Genomic DNA, 20,381 nt, shown 5'->3' on the forward strand with positions numbered 1-20,381 from the left:
CTTGTCTGTTTGAATTCTGAAATCCCAGAGCAGTTTTTTAATTAATTAAATAATAATAATAATAATAATAATAATAATAATAATAATAATAATAATTTGATGGTATTACAGATCTCGTCGCAGGATGGGTGCAGTTCCTAGTAAGGCCGCCGTTTGCAATTGACTGATGGCGAATTTGTCAATGCCAATGTTGTTGAAATGGTGCTCCAGTTGTTTTGGGATTGTACCCAGGGAGCCTATTACTATTGGTACTACCCTTGCTTGCTTTTGCCACAGTCTTTCTATTTCTATTTGTAGGTCTTTGTATTTTGTTATCTTCTCCAGTTCTTTCTCGTCTATTCTGCTGTCTCCAGGCACTGCCACGTCCACTATCCAGACTTTTTTTGTCTTTCTTATCGACAGTTGTTAAGTCTGGGGTGTTATGTTGCAGGTGCTTGTCTGTTTGAATTCTGAAGTCCCAGAGCAGTTTAATTTTATCATTTTCTATGACTTTCTCTATTTTATGATCCCACCAGTTTTTGCTTACAGGCAAATTATATTTGTTGCAGATCTTCCAATGCACCATTTTTGCTACTTTGTCATGCTGCTGCTTATAGTCAGTCTGTGCAATCTTCTTGCAACAGCTTACCAAGTGGTCCACTGTTTCTTCAGCTTCTTTGCATAGGCGGCACTTACTGTCTTTTGCTGTCTTCTCAATTTTGACTTTGTATGCATTTGTCCTTATGGCTTGGTCTTGTGCAGCCAGAATTAGTCCCTCGGTCTCTTTCTTCAATTTTCCTGCTCTTAGCCATTGCCAGGTTTTATTATTATCTGCTTTCCCAGCTATTTTTTTAATGTATTGGCCATGTAGTGCTTTGTCTTCCCATGCCTCGATTCTGTTCTTCATTTGGTCTTTCTTGTAGGCCAGTTTGGTCTCTCCAGTAGTTAGTAAGCCTTCCTGATATACTAATTTCAGTGCATCCTCATCATTGTTCTTCAGATATTATCCCAAAGCCATTTTTTCTTCTTCAACCATCTGATGTACTTGTAGCATTCCACGCCCACCTATTTGCCTTGGTAGATAAAGTCTGTCAATGTCACTGCGTGGATGAAGGGCATGATTCATTGTCATTATTTTTCTGGTCTGCCTATCCATTGTTTTTAGTTCTGCTTGAGTCCAGTCCACTATTCCAGCTGTGTACCTAATAACTGGGATTGCCCAAGTGTTGATTGCCTTTATGGTATTTCCTCCATTGAGTTTGGATTTTAAGATCTTCTTCACTCTCTTGATGTATTCACCTCTAATCTTTTCTTGACTTCAGTGTGCTTGATGTTGTCAGCTTGAAGGATACCCAAGTATTTGTAGTACTCTTCCTCATCCAGACTCTTAATGTTATTTTCGTGTGGCATCTTGATTCCTTCAGTTTTCATTATTTTTCCTTGTTTGATAGTAAGTGTGGCACATTTGTCCAAGCCAAACTCCATTACAATATCTTGGCTATATGTACGGACAGTGTTGAGCAGCGATTCTATTTCAGATGATGTTTTTCCATACAGCTTCAGATCATCCATGTAAAGGAGATGGGATAGTCTGGTAGATGTTTTTGATGTTTGATAGCCATGTCCTGAGTTATTCAGTATTGTGACTTACAACTGTTTTTCACACTTACGACCGTTGTAGCATCTCAAAATTCAAAGGCTAGGGAACTGACTCGTGTTTATGACAGTCGCAGCATCCTCATGTTCTCCATGTTCTCCTTTTACGACCTTCTGGGGAAGCCAGTTTCACTTAATAACTGTGCAACTAATTTAACAACCGCACTGATTTACTTAACAACTCTGGCAAAAAGGTTGTAAAATGGAGCAGTCACTTAATGACTGTCTGGCTCAGCAATGGAAGTTTTGGGCTGGACTGTGGTCAAGGGCTATCTGTATATCTATTTTTTTGAATTTTTAAATTAATTTTCTAATATTCCATTTATGTCTTTGAAAAGCAACGTGGTGGCTGAGTTACCATAATTCAATTATGTACAAATATCATTAGTACAAATCTCAAACTATTACAGTAAATATTTCCTCTCTTTTCCCCTTAATTATGTACTTCTGGAGGCAAGCAGTTCCACTGGTTAATTGTCCTCCCTATTAGGAAATTTCTCCTTAATTCCAGGTTGCTTCTCTCTTTTATCAGTTTCCAACCATTGTTTCTTGTCCTGCCCTCTGGTGCTTTGGAGAATAGTTTGATCCCCTCTTCTTTGTGGCAGCCCCCCAAATACTGGAACATTGCTATCATGTCACCTCTATTTCTTCTTTTCTTTAGACTAGCCAGACCCAAGTCCCGCAGCCGTTCTTCGTATGTTTTAGTCTCCAGGCCTTTGATCATCTTAGCTGCTCTTCTCTGGACTTTTTCCAAAGTCTCAACGTCTTTTTTGTAATGTTGGATGGACACCCCAACTCCCAGAATTCCCCTGGCAGTCAAATGTTGTAAAATCAGGTTATGACTCACTTAATAACTGCTGGGCTTAGCAAGAAAAGGCTGGTTCCTATTGTTGTAAGTCAAGGACTGCCTGCAAACTGTGATGGCTTCAGCATAGCGTGATGACGCCACCTTTCAAAGGCAGTGCGGGGCCTTCTGAATGTAAATAATGTCATAATTTATGGACTGCGATGCCCATCAGCCTCTATTGTTCCCCGTGGGGAGAAATGGGTGCAAGAGTCCCACAGTCCCTCTGGAAAATGGGGAGGGGGCTTCAGACCCAGCATCCCCGAAGTAGGAGGACTGCCATGCCCATCAGCCTCTCCCTCTTCTTCCTGGTGGAGAGTGATGGGTATGGGAGTCCCATCCCATCGTGGAGAATGGGGGAGGGATCATGGACCTCGTGCCACTGAAGGACTACCATGTCCCTCAGCCCTCTTCCTGGTGGGGAGTATGGGCTTGGGAGTCCGGGATGGGAGGGGGGGTGAAGTAGAAGGACTGCCATGCCCATCAGCCTCCCTCCCCTTCCTGGTGCAAAATGATGGGTATGGGAGTCCCATCCAATCCTGGAGAATGGGGGAGGGATCTTGGACCTGGTGCCACTGAAGGACTACCATGTCCCTCAGCCCCCTTCCTGGCGGGGAGTATGGGCTTGGGAGTCTGGGATGGGGGGGGCGGTAGAAGGACTGCCATGCCCATCAGCCTCTCCCTCTTCTTCCTGGCGCAGAGCTGCAATACCTGAAATAGGACTGCAGTGCCCATCATCCTCTCCCTCTTCTTCCCAGTGGGGAGCTATGGGCTCTGGTGTCCTATCCAAACCTGGAAAGCGGGGAGTGGCCTTAAACCCGGAGCTCCCTAATAAGGAAATGGACTGCCATGCCCATCCATTTCCCTCCCTTTCCTGGTGGAGAACGATGGGCATGGGAGTCCCGTCCCATCCAATCAGGAGGACTACCATGCCCATCAGCCCCTTCCCCTGCTGTGGGAATCTGGGACGGGAGGGCGGGAGGGCTTGGAAGCAGAAGGACCGCCGCGCCCATCAGCCTGGCCCGGCGGGGAGCATAGGCTCAGAAGTCTCCCAGCTTCCCTCCCTCCCTCCCTGCTGTCCACGTCCGCGGGGGGCGTGCCGTGGGCGTGCCGTGGGCGGGGCTTGCCTCTGCGCGAGGCAGCGCCCTTGAGTCGGGCCGGGCGGACATCGCGGGAGGGGGCGGAGCCGGAAGAGCCCCCTCGCTGCCTGCCTGGGCGGGGCCGGAAGCGGCGGCAGCGGCGGCGGCCTCCCTCCCTTCCTCCTCCCTTCCGCGGCGGGCGGGCGGGCGAGCGAGCGGAAGGGCGGCCGGTGCCCGATGGCGGCGCCCCCCCCGCCGCTGCTCTTCTACGGCCAGGGGCGCCCCCCGCCCGAGCCGGGCCCCCCCACCGCGGGCCCCCCGCCCGAAGCCGGACACGCAGCAGGTCTGGGGGAGGGGAGGGGGGGGAAGAAGGGAAAGGGAGGGGGAAGGGAAGGAGCCGGGCCGCTCTTCCCGCGACAGACCACCTCCCCCCCCCCGGCCTCGCCTGACCTTCCCGCCTCAGCCCGGCGCGGCCTGCCCGACGCCGTCGCCGCCGCCGCCAGGTTGGGCGAGCCGGCCGGGCCTTGCCGGGCGGCCCGGCGGAGGGAGGCCTAGTCCGAGGGAAGGGCCCGGAGGGGAGGGGGAGGCCGGCTGGGGGGCTCCCAGGAGGGGGAGGGGCGGCCTTGGAAGGGGGGGGGGCTCCGGGAGGGGTGGACTACAAGGCCCAGAAGGCCCCGCGCGGCAAGGTGGGAACTCCGGCCCTGTCTTGGAGCATGGCTGGCTGGGGGGGTTATGGGGGTTGGAGTCTGCCCCTCTTAAAGCAAGCTGGCTGGGGGATTCTGGGGGTTGGAGTCCACTCTTGAAGCAGGCTGGGTGGGGGATTCTGGGAGTTGGAGTCCACTCCTTGAAGCATGGCTGGCTGGGGGATTCTGGGAGTTGGAGTCCACTCCTTGAAGCATGGCTGGCTGGGGGTTATGGGAATTGGAGTCCACTCCTTGAAGCATGGCTGGCTGGGGGATTCTGGGGGTTGGAGTCCACTCTTGAAGCAGGCTGGGTGGGGGATTCTGGGAGTTGGAGTCCACTCCTTGAAGCATGGCTGGCTGGGGGTTATGGGAATTGGAGTCCACTCCTTGAAGCATGGCTGGCTGGGGGTTTCTGGGAGTTGGAGTCCACTCTTGAAGCAGGCTGGGCGGGGCTTCTGGGAATTGGAGTCCACTCTTGAAGCAGGCTGGGTGGGGGATTCTGGGAGTTGTAGTCCACTCCCTGAAGCATGGCTGGCTGGGGGGGTTATGGGAGTGGAAGTCTGCCCCTCTTAAAGCAGGCTGGCTGGGGAATTCTGGGAGTGGAAGTCCATCCTCCCATCTTAAAACTGCCCAGGGCCTGAAACGCTGGACGGGCCTTCTCCCAGCTGACCAGTCCCTTACTGGCCTTTCAGACCGCGCAGCCGGACCCATAATCCGTCCAGCAGGCCCACAATCTGCGGTTCAGCTTTCAGTGGGAGGTAGAAGCGGGGAAGGGGAGCCCCACGGAGTGTGCCTGGGGGTGTGGGGTGTGTATGTGTGGCTGCAGCACCAGGCATTTTTATTAGTCTGGCTTTCTCCAGCCTCCGGGCTTCCCAGATGTTTTTACACCAATTGTCCTTCCTGCTAAGCAGGGTAGTCCAGACTATTCGCTGAACCTGGGACTTGTAGTTGCATTCCTCTGGAAGGGGCTTAAGGTCTATGTCTGCCACCCCTTTTGTGTTGAATGGAATGGATCTTTCCCCCCCCCCAAAATCCCACCATGGATCCAAGTTCCTGGACAAGGCTTAGAGCAGGTTTTTTGTTTATTTGTTTACAAATTTGGCACCTTTAAGAGGTGCGGGCTTCCACTCCCAGAATTCCCCAGCCAGCCTGCTTTAAGAGGGGTGGACTTCCACTTCCAGAATTCCCCAGCCTGTATGCTTTACAAGGGGTGGACTTCCACTCCCAGAATTCCCCAGCCAGCCGTGGTTTAAGAGGGGTGGACTTCCACTCCCAGAATCCCCCAGCCAGAATGATTTAAGAGGGGTAGACTTCCACTCCCAGAATCCCCCAGCCTGCATGCTTTACAGGGGGTAGACTTCCACTCCCAGAATCCCCCAGCCAGCCATGCTTTAAGAGGGGTGGACTTCCACTCCCAGAATTCCCCAGCGATGCCCCAAGCACAGTGCACTCGGCTGTCTTACCAAGAGTCCAGTCCATTAAGGTTGAGGTCTCTAAACTTGGGAACTTTTAAGGATTGTGGATTTTTAACTTCCAGAATTCCCCATTTAGCCATGCTAGCTGGGGAATTCTGGGAGTTGAAGTCTACAAGTCTTAAAAAGTGGCCAAGTTTGGAGAGCCCTGCATTAAATTGCCATTGGGGGAGGGAATGAACCATTGCAGCCAGGTGACCTGTGGGGGGCAGGTAGAGCCTGTTCGATGCATGGCAAGAGCTTGTGAACTCAGCCCGTTGCGTGCACCCAGCTTGGGGGCAACCAAACCACCTTGCAGGGGCGTTGTGAGGAAAAATAACCAGGCGGATCCAGGTAGACCTTGACCTACCATCAAAATTTCCAAGGCTTCTAGAAGTTTGAAAAACTGTGGCTTGGACCCAGCTGGTAGAGCTTGAAAGTCTCCTGTCTTTTGTGTTGTGTTGTAATTGTTGGTCAGGAATTGGCAGCTCCCTGTTTGTGCGGTTAGCCCAGGCACTTAAATCTCAGAGAGACCACAAATGGGGAACTCGGCACCCGTGTTGTGTTGAAAGAGCTTGCAAAGATCACCTGAAGGAATCTAGTGTGCCACCTGGTTCACATGCTGCACTAAATGTTGCAATGGGGCCTGTCCATTTTTCTTTGTGTGTGTGTGTCTGTGTGTGTGTGTGCATGTTTGTGTGAACCAACCCACTTGTGGTTTGTCCAGCATGTTTGTGGCTTCCTGCATTTCAGCCACTTTGGGCTTAGTTGTTTCCCACTACAGGCAACCTTGGCTCTTTTATGACTCGTGGACTTCAACTCCCAGAATTCCTGAGCCAGCATGGGGGAACTATGGCCCCCTTCATGACTCGTGGACTTCAACTCCCAGAATTCCTGAGCTAGCATGGTCCTAAGTCCCTTTTTTCAATGCCACTGTAACTTCAAACAGTCATTAAATAAATGGTTGTAATTTAATAATAATAATGTAGGAAGGGACCTTGGAGGTCATCTAGTCCAACCCCCTGCTCAGGCAGGAAACCCTATGCCATTTCAGACAAATGGCTGTCCAGTCTCTTCTTAAAAACCTCCAGCGATGGAGCATTCACCGCTTCTGGAGGCAGGTGGTTCCACTGGTTAATTGTTCTTCTAACTGTCAGGAAGTTTCTCCTTAGTTCTAGGTTGCTTCTCTCCTTGATGAGTTTCCATCCGTTGCTTCTTGTCCTGCCTTCAAGTTGCTTTGGAGAACTCTATTTTATAAATTTAAAAACGCGTAGCTTTCTTTAATGGCATTTTGTGGGATGAAAATGGATCTAGCAGGTCCCAAGTTTGGACTCACACAGCTCCTTTCCTCCAATGTCTTAATTAGCATTTTTTTCCCCAAACAACAACAACAACAAAAAAAGAGTCTTTCCTGCAAATTTGGGAAAGCTTGTTCCTTTTGCAGAGCAGATGTTGCACAGCTGCATGGATTATTTTGGATAAATGGAACTCTAAATCTTTGGACTGGAGAGACCCATGTCCCACTGGGCACGAAGAATATTAAGGAAATAATTAGAAAGCCTGTCCTAAGTTTAGGGAGGTTAGTTCCAACGTTAAGGCCTGTTTCCACATGAAATTCTCACGACACAAACGTCACATTTTGCACGGACTGCGTTTGGGAGAACATTTTTATGGCTGGAAGTGACTTGTCCTCATGGAGTAATAAACAGCTAATCAATCACGAAGGACGCCAGGGAACAAGCTGGGCAGAGAGTTCCAAAAATTATTGGGGGAGGGGGGAGATGATCCAATAAATTCTGCTGATTTTGAAGGTGAGGTCATTGTTGATCCAGAGCGCATCATCGTAGCATTTATGAGTTTTTTGATTTTTGTTTTATTTGTTATTGTTCTTAATGGTTTTGATCAGTAGTTCTCAACCTGTGGGTCGGGACCCCATTTGGGGTCGAACGACCATTTCATGGGGGTCGCCAAACAACGCAGTCTGCCATTTCCCCCCCCCTTTTCCTTAGCTGTGCTACTCCCTTCTATTGGCTTTTGAAAGCCAATAGAATAGACTCTCTTGAATAGAGTCTAATTCTATTGGCTTTCAAAAGCCAATAGGAATTGTCCAGGCTGTCTCTGCCCTGCTGAGCCCGCCAAAAGTCCCATTCTGCAAACGGTACTGCGCCAGTTGAGTAGTCCTCGACTTAACGACCGGTTGGGGGTCATGGTATTAAAAAGGATGAGAACCACTGACTTAGAACAAGGTTTTTTGTTTTGTTTTTTTCCTGCCCATCTTCAAAAGTTACAGAAACTCACACTAGGCAATTTGGGGACCAGTCAAAGAAGATCCACTTTGGGCCAAAGCTTCTTAAAATGTGCAGATCCGTTGCTGATTCCCCCCCCCCCAGACAGTTTTTCAGCATCAAGGTTCACTTTAGATGCCTCTAAAGCAGAACAGAACAGAATAACAGAGCTGGAAGGGGCCTTGGAGGTCTTCTAGTCCAGCCCCCTGCTCAGGCAGGAAACTCTATACCATTTCAGACAAATGGGTTGTCCAGTCTCTTCTTAAAAACTTCCAGTGTTGGAGCATTCACCGCTTCTGGAGGCAGGTGGTTCCACTGGTTAATTGTTCTTGCTGTCAGAAGTTTCTCCTTAGTTCCAGGTTGCTTCTCTCCTTGATCAGTTTCCATCTGTTGCTTCTTGACGGCCTTCAGGCGCTTTGGAGAACAGCTTGACTGACTCTTCTTTGGGGCAGCCCCTGAGATATTGGAACACTGCTATCCTGTCCCCCCTCGTCCTTCTCTTCATTAAACTAGACATACCCAATTCCAGCAACCGTTCCTTATATGTTTTAGCCTCCAGTCCCCTGATCATTTTTGTTGCTCTTCTCTGTACTCTTTCTAGAGTCTCAGCATTTTTTTTACATCGTGGTGACCAAAACTGGATGCCGTATTCCAAGTGTGGCCTTATCAAGGCCTTGTAAAGTGGTATTAATTTCACATGATCTTGATTCTATCCCTCTGTTAATGCAGCCTAGCACTGTGTTGGCCTTTTTGGCAGCTGCAGCATACGTCTGGCTCATATTTAAATGATTGTCCACTAGGACTCCGAGATCCCTCTCACAGTTACCACTATTGAGCAAGGTACCCCCTATACTATACCTGTACATTTGGTTTTTCTTGCCTAAATGTAGAACCTTACTTTTTTCACCTTTTAATTTCATATTGTTAGATAGCGCCCAGTGTTCAAGTGTGTCCAGATCCTCCTGTATCCTAAGCCTGTCTTCTGGAGTGTTGGCTATTCCTGCCAGCTTGGTGTCATCTGCAGATTCGATGATTTTGCTTGTTAGAAGGTTGGAAAAAGCCACAACTGTCATAAATACGAGCCGAATTTTGATCACGTGATCCTGGGAATGCAGCGATGGTTGTAAGCGTGAAAGTGCCACAAGTCGCTTTTTTCCAGGGCCGTTCTAACTTCAAACGGCCACTAAACGAACGGTTGTAACTTGAGGATTACCTACAGACAGCTCCCAGAAACAGACAGTCCTTTCCGTGCTCTCCCATAGCTGTCATCATCGGCATCATATTTCTCCTTCGTTTCTTGCAGCATCCCTCTCTGCGAATCTAAGGAGTCCCGGTTCCTGGACACTGTTGGGTGCCCAGATTTATTTTGGATTTGAAATGTGCTCTAGCTAGGGCAGAAGTTTATTATCTGCATCCTCCAGAATCCATTTGTACCTTCCTGTCTCTGTCAGGAGCGCTTCCTTCTCCTCACCCTGTCCTGGATGCAGCGTGGGCCAAATTTGAGCGATGCCACCGCAAAAGCAATAGAGTAGGCTTGTACACGGGGGAAAATGCTTTCTTAGCAAGCCTGCATTGGCAGTTTGGGGTGTCCAGGGCCTTAAGGCAAGGGTCTTCCAACTTGGCCCTTTGATGACTTGTGGACTTCAACTCCCAGAATTCCTCAGCCAGGATGCTTTAAGACGGGTCTTCCAACTTGGCCCTTTGATGACTTTTATGACTTGTGGACTTCAAACTCCCAGAATTCCTCAGCCAGCATGCCTGGCTGAGGAATTCTGGGAGTTGAAATCCACAAGTCATCAAAGGGCCAAGTTGGAAGACCCGTGCTTGTGGACTTCAATTCCCAGAATTCCTCAGCCAGCATGCTTTAAGACGGGTCTTCCAACTTGCACCTTTGATGACTTGTGGACTTCAACTCCCAGAATTGCTCAGCCAGGAGGGTTTAAGACAGCGGTCTTCCAACTTGGCCCTTTAATGACTTTTATGACTTGTGGACTTCAATTCCCAGAATTCCTCAGCCAGCATGCTTTAAGACGGGTCTTCCAACTTGCACCTTTGATGACTTGTGGACTTCAAACTCCCAGAATTCCTCAGCCAGCATGCCTGGCTGGGAAATTCTGGGAGTTGAAGTCCACAAGTCATCAAAGGGCCCAAGTTGGAAGACCCCTGAAATAAGCTGGCTGAGGAATTCTGGGAGTTGAAGTCTACAAGTCATCAAAGGGCCAAGTTAGAAGACTCTGCTTGTGGACTTCAACTCCCAGAATTCCTCAGCCAGCATGCCTCGCTGAGGAATTCTGGGAGTTGAAATCCACAAGTCATCAAAGGGCCAAGTTGGAAGACCCGTGCTTGTGGACTTCAACTCCCAGAATTCCTCAGCCAGCATGCTTTAAGACGGGTCTTCCAACTTGGCCCTTTGATGACTTATGGACTTCAAACTCCCAGAATTCCTCAGCCAGCATGCCTGGCTGAGGAATTCTGGGAGTTACAGTCCACAAGTCATCAAAGGGCCAAATTGGAAGACCCCTGAAATAAGCTGGCTGAGGAATTCTGGGAGTTACAGTCCACAAGTCATCAAAGGGCCACGTTGGAAGACCCGTGCTTGTGGGCTTCAACTCCCAGAATGCCTCAGCCAGCATGCTCGGCTGGGAAATTCTGGGAGTTGAAGTCCATAAGGAAGATCCCTGCCTTAAGCCTTTGCGGCGTGTCTTGGGGTCTTGCCAAGGCCTCCTTTGAGCTTGCAGGTCTCTCTAATCCCCTTTTCCCTTTCTGCAGAGTATGGCGAGGTCAACGGGACCGTCGGCGACCGAGACTCCTTCCTGACATCTCCCGGTGCCAGCGACGTGCCGGCCCCCGTTTCCGTGGTCCCCAACGGCAGCCAGCCCGGCAGAGAGCTCAGCCTGTCTCTCAAGCAGACGGCGAAAGGTGGGACGTTCGTGAAAGCTGGCCTGAAGACCAAGACCTTCACCCTGAAGAGCAGCCTGGACAGGAAGAACGAGCGATGCAACCAGAGCGCCGGTCGAGAGGGTCACCCCTGGGACAAAGCCGAGATGCACCCCAACATCCCCAACGGCATGCTGGCCGACGGCTCTGAGTACATTACCAACGGCTGCGCTGGCAAAGGGGCCGACAACGACGGCAGCGGCTCCGAGAACGGCTACACCACGCCCAAGAAGCGGAAAGGACGGCGCAACAGCGTCAAGGGCTGCGAGAACTTGAGTCTGGGGCAGGAGAAGAGCGTGCCGGGCAGCCCGGTCCTGGCCTCGAAGCTGGAGCCGGAGCCCTGCAGGGCCGACGGCGGCGGAGACCCGAAGGCCGGCCTTCCTCGGCTGGACGGCCTGAAGCCCGCGTGGAAGTGCGAGCAGCCCCCGGGGGTGGGCCGCGGGAAGCCAGTCGGCGTCGGGGACATGCTTCGGAAGGCCGCGGAGGCCAAAGTCGGACCGGCCGGCAAGAAGTTTGAGGAGCGTGCCAAGGGGAAGCACGTCTCGGTGTCCTCCTCGAAGGACGATTCCTGGACCCTCTTTAAGCCGCCCCCGGTTTTCCCCGTGGACAACAGCAGCGCCAAGATCGTTCCCAAAATCAGTTACGCGAGCAAAGTGAAAGAGAACCTCAACAAGGCGGCTCCTTCCCTCTCCTCCTCCTCTTCCTCCTCTTCTTCCTCCTCCTCCTCCCTGTGTTCCTCTTCCGCAGGGGAGGTCCCAGCCCAGCCCTCCATCCGCCTCCCCCAGGTCCCCATGTCCGCCATGAAGTCGGTTACATCAGCCAGCTTCTCCAACGGGCCCCTGTTGGCAGGGGCGGACCGCGGGGGGTGTCCGGCCGGGGTCCAGACCCTACTGGTGCCAGCTACTAGTACTGTCCTTTCGGCCTCTTCCAAGCTGGCCTGCCAGGACGCCGCTCCCTCAGCCGTCGCCAGCGAGCAGCCCAAGTCCAGTCTTTTCGTCTACCCCTCCAATATGCACGGCCTGTTCAGCGTGGCCGAGTCCCCCTTCCTGGCCACGCAGCAAAACTTGGGCGATATCTTCCAGAACCAGTGGGGGTTATCGTTTATAAACGAGCCCAGCGCGGGCCCAGAGACTTCTTCGGCCAGGAAGCCAACGGACACCAAGGGGGCCGAGGTGACCTTCCAGGGCTCCTGCCCTGCCACGTTGGTTCCTCGCGGGGCCGAGACGCCTCCCGCCGGACCCGAACCGCCGGCCTTCCCCAAGGCCTACGAGCTGGCCAGACGGACTAGTCCCCAGCTGTTGGGCGGCCTCTTAAAGCTGGGGGCCGCTGGGGAGGAGAGCCAGCTGCTGCTGGAGCCCCACCTGCCGGGGGGCCTGCCCCAGGCTGAGCTGGGGGGGGCGGGGGCCTTTGTGTTCCTCGCCAAGGACTACCACGTGGAAAGTTGCTTGCCTTCGCCTACGAACACTTTGTTAGCCTCCACCAAAGAGCCGAGCCCCCCCAGCAGTCTAGAAAGGAAAGCCAGCTGGGGGGAGTTTGACCTGCAGGCAGCTGTTCTGTATCACATCCAAGGTAACGGTCCCGGCTTCCTTCCACCCTCCCCGCTGGGAGGGACTCCCGTCCCCATCAGCCCCAGCCATTCTAGAGAGCTGCCGTCCAGCTTAGGGTTGTAGGAGGTGTTTGGGCCCTGCCTCCCCCAGTGCTGGTATTTGGCCTCCCTGGGGTCCAGGACATGGAGAGGGGCCCAGTCAGACAGCTAATCCTCACTTTAAGACCACAATGGAGCCCGGAATTTCAGTTGCTAAGCGAGAGGGCTGTTAAATGAGTTTTGCCCCATTTTGCAAATGTTCTTGCCACAGTCGGCGTTAAGTGAATCATTGTGTCTGTTAAGTTAGTCACACGGTTGTTACGCGGATCTTGTTTGTCAGGAGGTTGCAAAAGGGGATCGCGTGACCCTCCCCAGAATGCCGCGGCCGTCATAAATACGAGCCAGGGTTGCCAAATGTCCCAATTTTGATCACGTGACCCTGGGGCACCGCAACCGTCGTAAGTGAGAGTCGGTTGCCAAGCGTGTGAATTTTGATGACGTATCCCTAGGGAGGGTGCAACGGTCGGAAGTGTGAAAAACGGTCCTAACTCACATTTTTCAGTGTTGTCGTAACTTTGAACGGTCACTAAAGGAACGATTGTAAGTTGAGGACTACTGTCTATTTCTCCACCCCTCTCAAATTGTAATCCTTTTTAAATCCCCAATTCCCCTTTTACCGGGGGCAGTGCTGATTCTATTAGGGCAGTGGTTCTCAACCTGAGGGTGGGGACCCCATTTGGGGTCGAACGACCATTTCACGGGGGTCGCCAAACAACACAGTCCGCCATTTTTTTCCCCCTTTTCCTTAGCTGTGCTACTCCCTTTTATTCTATTGGCTTTTGAAAGCCAATAGAATAGACTCTCTTGAATAGAGTCTAATTCTATTGGCTTTCAAAAGCCAATAGGAATTGTGCAGGCTGTCTCTGCCCTGCTGAGCCCGCCAAAAGTCCCATTCGGCAAACGGCGCTGCACCAGTTGAGTAGTCCTCGACTTACGACCGGTTGTGTAGTCCTCGACTTACGATCGGTTGGGGGTCGCGGCATTAAAAAGGTTGAGAACCACTGTATTAGGGGCTGCAGCCCTCCCTTGGGTTGAGTCTTTCCGGAGGAAGGCACAGAAATGGGAGAGGTCCTTCAAAGGTGGATTGGACTCTCAGCCCCTCTCTTGCTGGGTGGGGACCCCGAGTGTGGGGATATTTGAGGGGTGGACTTTGGAAATTGTTCATTATCAAAGCAGCCAGTGGGAAGAATAGGATCAGTACATACATACAGATGGTCCTTGACCCTTCCGTCCTTCACTTAGTGACTGAAGTTAACAACCACACTGGGGAAAAGTGACTTTTGACTGGTCTCCAACACTCAGAACGGTCGCCGCGTTCCCCCAATCCTGCGATCAAAATTTGGGCTATTTGGCAAGTAGGGTGTATTTAGCATGGTTACAGTGCGCTGGGATCACCTTCCTAGCCAGCAAAGTCAATGGGGAAAGCTGAATTTGCTTAACAACCGCAGCAATTTGATCAACGATCGTGGCCAGAAGATTGTAGAATCCAGCAGACCTCACTTGACAGCCCCCCTTTGCTTAGTGGGGGGGATTCTGGGCCCTTTATAACAACTGGGTTGGGCGGTCAACGCAAATGTGCATTGCGTGTTGCAGGGAAAGGGTGTGTTCTGCCGCCAGCGAGGGATTGTGAGCCTGGGAAAGAGGGTCAGGTTGAACCACGTCCCGTTTTTCTGACTGGCCCCCGTGAGGTGGAGAGTGAGCTGAGCCCTGGGGGTCTTGGCCAAGGGCAGACCCTCCCCCTGGTCTTCTTCAGCCAGCAGAAGGCCTGCTGAAGTCCTTGATGGGGATGGGGCCTATAAAATGGGTGGTGGGGTCTTTTTGTGGAAGGCTGGCCTTTTCTGGCGGGTGCAACTGCAGGTGGCGGTCCCTTTGGCCGAGAAGCCCTCCAGTTCCTACCTACCGAGGGGGGGGGTGTCCTCTTTCTGCTCTCCAGGTTCCGGCTCCTGCAGGACTTGTGTTCCTACGGTGGGTTTTTTTATTTTATTTCTTTATGAGTTTTATGAATAAGTCAAAGTGAGTTCTCCTTCCTCTTCCTCTTTCCCACACAACGACAACCTTTGTAAGGTGGGTTGGCGGACACAGACGGATTAGGCCAAAGTCACCCAGCTGGTTGTCATGCCTCAGGCGGGACTAGAACTCCCCGTCTCCCGGTGATTGGCCCAAAGTTACCCAGCTGGCTTTGATGCCTAGGGTGGGACTAGAACTCCCCGTCTCCCAGTGATTGGCCAAAGTCACCCAGCCAGCTTTGATGCTTAGGGCGGGACTAGAACTCCCCGTCTCCCGGTGATTGGCCCAAAGTCACCCAGCTGCTTTCAGGGCTAAGGCGGGACTAGAACTCCCAGGCTCCTGATGATTGGTCTAAAGTCATCCAGCCAGCTTTCCTGTCTAGAACGGGACTAGAACTCCCCATCTCCCGGTGATTGGCCCAAAGTCACCCAGCTGCTTTCACAGCTAAAGCGGGACTAGAACTCCCAGGCTCCAAGTTTCTAGCCTGGTGCCTTAATGGCTGGACTAAACTGCAGCGCCTGGTGCTTTTGTTCTGTCCCCTTGTGTGCCCTCTGTGCTTGATTGGTAGTTCAGCACACCTGGGCCGTTGGGTGGACTGACTGCTCCCTGGTGTGGGGGTTTCCCTTGGGTCTCCTCTGACCTGCTTGATGCGGCCTTTTCCAAGGGGGTCAGCTTGGCCTTGGGAATGGATCTATTGATGGAGGAATGGGACACCGCCTGGCTGGTTGACCAATGGCCGGAGCCTGGCCAGGATGGCCCTCACCCATGCTGGCTGAAGAATTTTGGGAGTTGTAGCCCACCGGTCATAAAGGGGCCATAGTCCACCCCCCTGCTTTGGTAGATCAGAACACTAGTCTCCAAGGGCAGCCCATCCAACTGCAGACAGCAGCCAGCTGGCTCAAAGTTAACAACCCCACTGGGACAAGTGACTTTTGACCGGACTCCAACACTCAGAACGGTCGCCGCGCTCCCCCAATCCTGTGATCAAAATTTGGGCCATTTGGCAAGTAGGGTGTATTTAGCATGGTTACAGTGCGCTGGGATCACCTTCCCAGCCAGCAAAGTCAATGGGGAAAGCTGAATTTGCTTAACAACAACAGCGATCTGGCATAACCTGGGCAGTCTTACCAACTGGGCGTGTGGGGTGTGTGGCTGGGGAATTCTGGGAGTGGAAGTCCACAAATTCTTAAAAGCTGCCAAGGTTGGGCATCCCTGACTAGCATTTCCTGCTTCAGCGGGGTGTGTGTGTGTGTAGAAGACCTCCAACGTCCCTCCCGGCTCTGTCGTCCTGTTAGCAACGTTCGCAGCGTCAAGAAGTCACGTAATACGCAGTTTGCCACTTGCTCACAACTCAATTTTGCACTCCCACGCGGGACAGCAGCCACTCCTGGCCCTGCCACCCCAACCTCACCCCACCCTGCAGACCTTGCCTGCCTGCCTGGCTTGCTAGCTGACTGGGCCTTGGGTAAAAACTCCCAATCCTCACTTAACAACAGGAATACAGCTAAGTCCTTGACTTTACAGCCATTCATTTGCTTGAAGTTACAATGGAATGGGAAAAAAGCCACTCGTGACCGTTTCTACCTTACGATTGTTTGGTTGTGTGATCCGAATTCAGACGCTTGCAGCGATGGTTTACGACGGTTGCAGCGTCCTGGATTCACAGGATCCACCCCCCCTGGCGTGACTTTCTAACAAGCAAAGTCAACGGGGAAGCCACTTAACAACCGGGTCACTAACTGAACCAAGTGCAGGGATTCCTTTAACACGGCTCTTCAAACTTGGCACTGTTATGACTTGTGGACTTCAACTCCCAGAATTCCTCAGTCAGTGTTGCTGACTGAGGGATTCTGGGAGTTGAAGTCCACAAGTCATCAAAGGGCCAAGATGGGAGACGCATGTTTTAAGACCTGTGGACTTCAACTCCCAGGATTCCTCAGTCAGTGTTGCTGGCTGAGGGATTCTGGGAGTTGAAGTCTACAAGTCATCAAAGGGCCACGTTGGAAGACCCCTGTCTTAAAGCATCCTGGCTGAGGAATTCTGGGAGTTGAAGTCCACAAGTCATCAAAGAGCCACGTTGGAAGACCCCTGCCTTAACAGCTGTGGCAAAAACGGTCGTAAAACGGGGCCAAACTCACAACAACTGTCTTGCTTGGCTGTGGCCACGTTGGGCTCCCTTGGTGAGCTTTCAGGCTGCTGTGGCTAACAATGGGGTCATATAGGACATCTAGTATGACCGCCTTCCTTAGTGACGGGAAATCCCCTCCCGGTTCCCGTGCTTGAGTGAGGACTGCCTTCCCGTTCCAAAGCATTAACCACCGTTTTTCTCTCTTTCTTGCAGAAATGGAATCTATTTGTAATTTGCAAAAGCGAGGTAAGGGCTTCTGTGGGTCTCCCTCCTTCCGTCCTCCCCCAAGGGGGGGAGCGCATGGTTATTGTGGGGGGGGGCAGTGGGAGATTTGGGGCGAACCCCTGGCTGGCTGGGGAGTTCTGGGAGTTGAAGGCCACAGGCCTTAAGGCTGAGGAATTCTGGGAGTTGAAGGCCACAGGCCTTAAGGCGGAGGAATTCTGGGAGTTGCCTTAAAGGAATTCTGGGAGTTGAAGGCCACAGGCCTTAAGGCGGAGGAATTCTGGGAGTTGAAGGCAACAGGCCTTAAGGCGGAGGAATTCTGGGAGTTGAAGGCAACAGGTCTTAAGGCGGAGGAATTCTGGGAGTTGAAGGCAACAGGCCTTAAGGCGGAGGAATTCTGGGAGTTGAAGGCCACAGGCCTTAAGACGGGGGAATTCTGGGAGTTGAAGGCCACAGGACCTAAGGCTGAGGAATTCTGGGAGTTGAAGGCCACAGGCCTTAAGATGGGGGAATTCTGGGAGTTGAAGGCCACAGGACCTAAGGCTGAGGAATTCTGGGAATTGAAGGCCACAGGACCTAAGGTTGAGGAATTCTGGGAGTTGAAGGCCACAGGCCTTAAGATGGGGGAATTCTGGGAATTGAAGGCCACAGGACCTAAGGCTGAGGAATTCTGGGAGTTGAAGGCCACAGGCCTTGTGGTGGTGGAATTCTGGGACTTGAAGTCCATAAGCCTTAAGGCTAAGGAATTCTGGGAGTTGAAGGCCACAGGCCTTAAGGTGGAATTCTGGGAGTTGAAGGCCACAGGCCTTAAGGCAGGGAATTCTGGGAATTGAAGACCACAGGACCTAAGGCTGAGGAATTCTGGGATTTGAAGGCCACAGGCCTTAAGGCGGAGGAATTTTGGGAGTTGAAGGCCACAGGCCTTGTGATGGTGGAATTCTGGGAGTTGAAGTCCATAAGCCTTAAGGTGGGGGAATTCTGGGAGTTGAAGGCCACAGGCCTTAAGGCTGAGGAATTCTGGGAGTTGAAGGCCACAGGCCTTGTGGTGGTGGAATTCTGGGAGTTGAAGGCCATAAGCTTAAAGCTGGCTGGGGAATTCTGGGACTTGAAGTCCTCAAAGAGGCCAAGTTTGGCGACCCCTGACTTAAGGGAGCGGACTCTTGGTGTGATGGGGGCGTGCGCGAATGCCACACTGGCCGTCCGGTTGACTCGGACCCTCTTCTTCCTTTTCCAGACCCAAAACGGATAATCACTTACGCTGAAGGCCTGGACCCCCCCAGCACCTGAGCATCAGCCGGACGGTGTCCGCTGGACCCTTGGCCAGCCCTGGGGGCTGTCCCCAAGGGGGGGGCGTCGCCGGTCAGCTCCGGCCGCCTGAATCCGAACCGCAGGATCCTCCCTTCTTTGTGTGTGTGTGTGTACCGATGCACACCCACCTAAGACAACACCTACTTGGCAGAGACTCCTGCCTGGTTTATTTAAACCCCACTTCTAAGCCTCCGGATCTTTGCCAGATTTTTTTCCCTTTTTTCCTTCCTTCCCCATTTCGTTTTTATTCTCTTTTCTTTTTTTCCCCTTCTTCCTCTTTAAAAAAACAAAAAGAAAGAAAGAAAGAAAGAAAGACCAGATATGGGTAGAGACTTAGCTTGTCCCGTAGCTCTTGAGCATCGCCAGCAGAAGCGTGTCAGGTTTTTGTCATTGTGGTTTTTTTGGGGGAGGGGGGCTTTGCAATTGTCGGTAACCCCCCTAACCTGGAGGAAACGCTTCCGCACCCTGCTTTTTGTTCACTGGGGGGGGGAGGAATTTTGAATCCTTACGACTCCCCACCACCACCCTGAGGGGGAGGGGGAGTAGAATTCAGACATTCGCCCAAAGACTGGGTTCCCCTTTGGGGTGGGGTGATGTTCTTGCAAAACCTTCGAAACCCTTGACCGTGGTTGGTGGGGGCGAGCGAGGGAGCCTTGTTTTAAGACGGTATCCAGGGTCAGGGTGCGAGTGCGTGTTTGTGCGGCTCAGCGGACTCTCCTTCCATCCTTTTCACGTGGGATTCCCCCCCTCCTTTCCCCCCCCCCCCGGATCAGGCCAAAAAAAAACACACCTGGATCTCTTCTGAGTTTTCCCTCCTTCGAAAAGCGGCTGGCAATTCTTTTCTGCTAACAAGTGCGCACTGCATGTGTGAACCCGTGGATTCTTTCCCCCCCCCCCCATGCACGTGGCAACTGGTAACGGAAATTAATTTATAAAAGTTAAAACTGAACCAGCTTCCCTCCCCCCCTCCTCCTGGGGGTGTGTGTCTCCCCCTCACTTCCCTCCCCCCCAAGGCTGCTTTCTCACCCTGGTGCTAAATCTGGACACCACACACACACACACATATTGAGGGGGTCTTCTGAGGTCTCTGACCTGCTTCCCCCCCCCCCTCGAATGGCGAAGTTTGCGTGATTCGCGCCATTGGTTAATGTTTTTGTACGGTGGAGCAGGCAGGGTTGTTGGGTGGGTGGGCTTGGGGGCGTCCACAGCTGCAGCCAGGTCTGAGGAGGGGGTCTTGGATTGGAAGCTGCTTCCCCCCCACCCCCAAAATAAGACCAAAGGACAAGCAAGGGCTTTTGAACCCCACATCAGGCTTTCACAGACAATCCCCAGATGTGGCTGGGCCCTACAGAGGTGGTGGGGGGAGTACAGGGGGGGGAGATTTACACATTTGGATCCCATGAAGCTCTTTCGGGGGGGGGGGTTGCCTTGATCTCTCAAGTGGGGAAGGGTCTGCCGCTGTTTTAAATTTTTGTCCTTATTTGCGCCTGAAAAACGGCTCCCGAGATTATTTTTTCCGCTTTCATTTTGCTAGGATTTACTGCTGATCGTACCGCTTCTATCCCTGCTTCCTGCCCCCCCCCTTGGTGCCCCCCCCCAGGATTCAGCTGGGTGATTGATCCTTTTTTTATTTTTATTTTGCGCATCATGGCGGACCCAACTCTGAACTTTAACCTAACCCCCCCAGAATTAAACCTCTATTTTCCTGTTCCCCAAATAGAATTTAATTCTTTTCCCATATTAAGACGATGTAGGGTGGGTGGGGGAGTCTGGTCTGGTCCTTCTCCACTATGGACAAAATATTCTCTCCCCCCCCCCTTACATGTAAACTTCCCTTCTTTTAAACTTTCCTCTCTCTCTTTTTTTTTGGGGGGGGGGGAAATCCTTTCGCCAAAGCCTTGACCGCTGATTAAACAGAAACTCTTCTTTTAACCCTCCTTGGTTGAATTTTGTGATAATTGGGGCTGGGGGGAAGAATAATGTATAGAGGGCTCTGTGTGTGTGTGTGTGTGTGTGTGTGTGTGTGTGTGTGTGTCGCCAGCATGAAAAGGTTGGTGACCTCTGCTGCAGAGGTATCTTTGACCTGTGGTGAGCATGCAACATCTCCTATTTGTGAAGAGTAAAAAAGGGTTGTGTGCTTTGTGAAGAGTAAAAAAG

General features: G+C 52.1%; 1 protein-coding gene across 1 annotated transcript; it reads left to right on the plus strand.

The window, feature by feature from the left end:
* The first annotated feature begins 3,714 nt into the window (after positions 1-3,714).
* Positions 3,715-20,161, plus strand: NUFIP2 (nuclear FMR1 interacting protein 2). The gene is made up of 4 exons (XM_039319026.1): positions 3,715-3,901; positions 10,747-12,483; positions 16,908-16,940; positions 18,151-20,161. Exons 1-4 carry the CDS (start codon positions 3,796-3,798, stop codon positions 18,201-18,203), a joined length of 1,929 nt encoding a protein of 642 aa, XP_039174960.1. The 5' UTR covers positions 3,715-3,795; the 3' UTR covers positions 18,204-20,161.
* Positions 20,162-20,381: the final 220 nt, after the last annotated feature.

The sequence above is a fragment of the Crotalus tigris genome, unplaced genomic scaffold (assembly GCF_016545835.1).
Source record: "Crotalus tigris isolate CLP2741 ecotype Arizona unplaced genomic scaffold, ASM1654583v1 scf7180000021948.665609621:419813, whole genome shotgun sequence".
Lineage (NCBI taxonomy): Eukaryota > Metazoa > Chordata > Lepidosauria > Squamata > Viperidae > Crotalus > Crotalus tigris.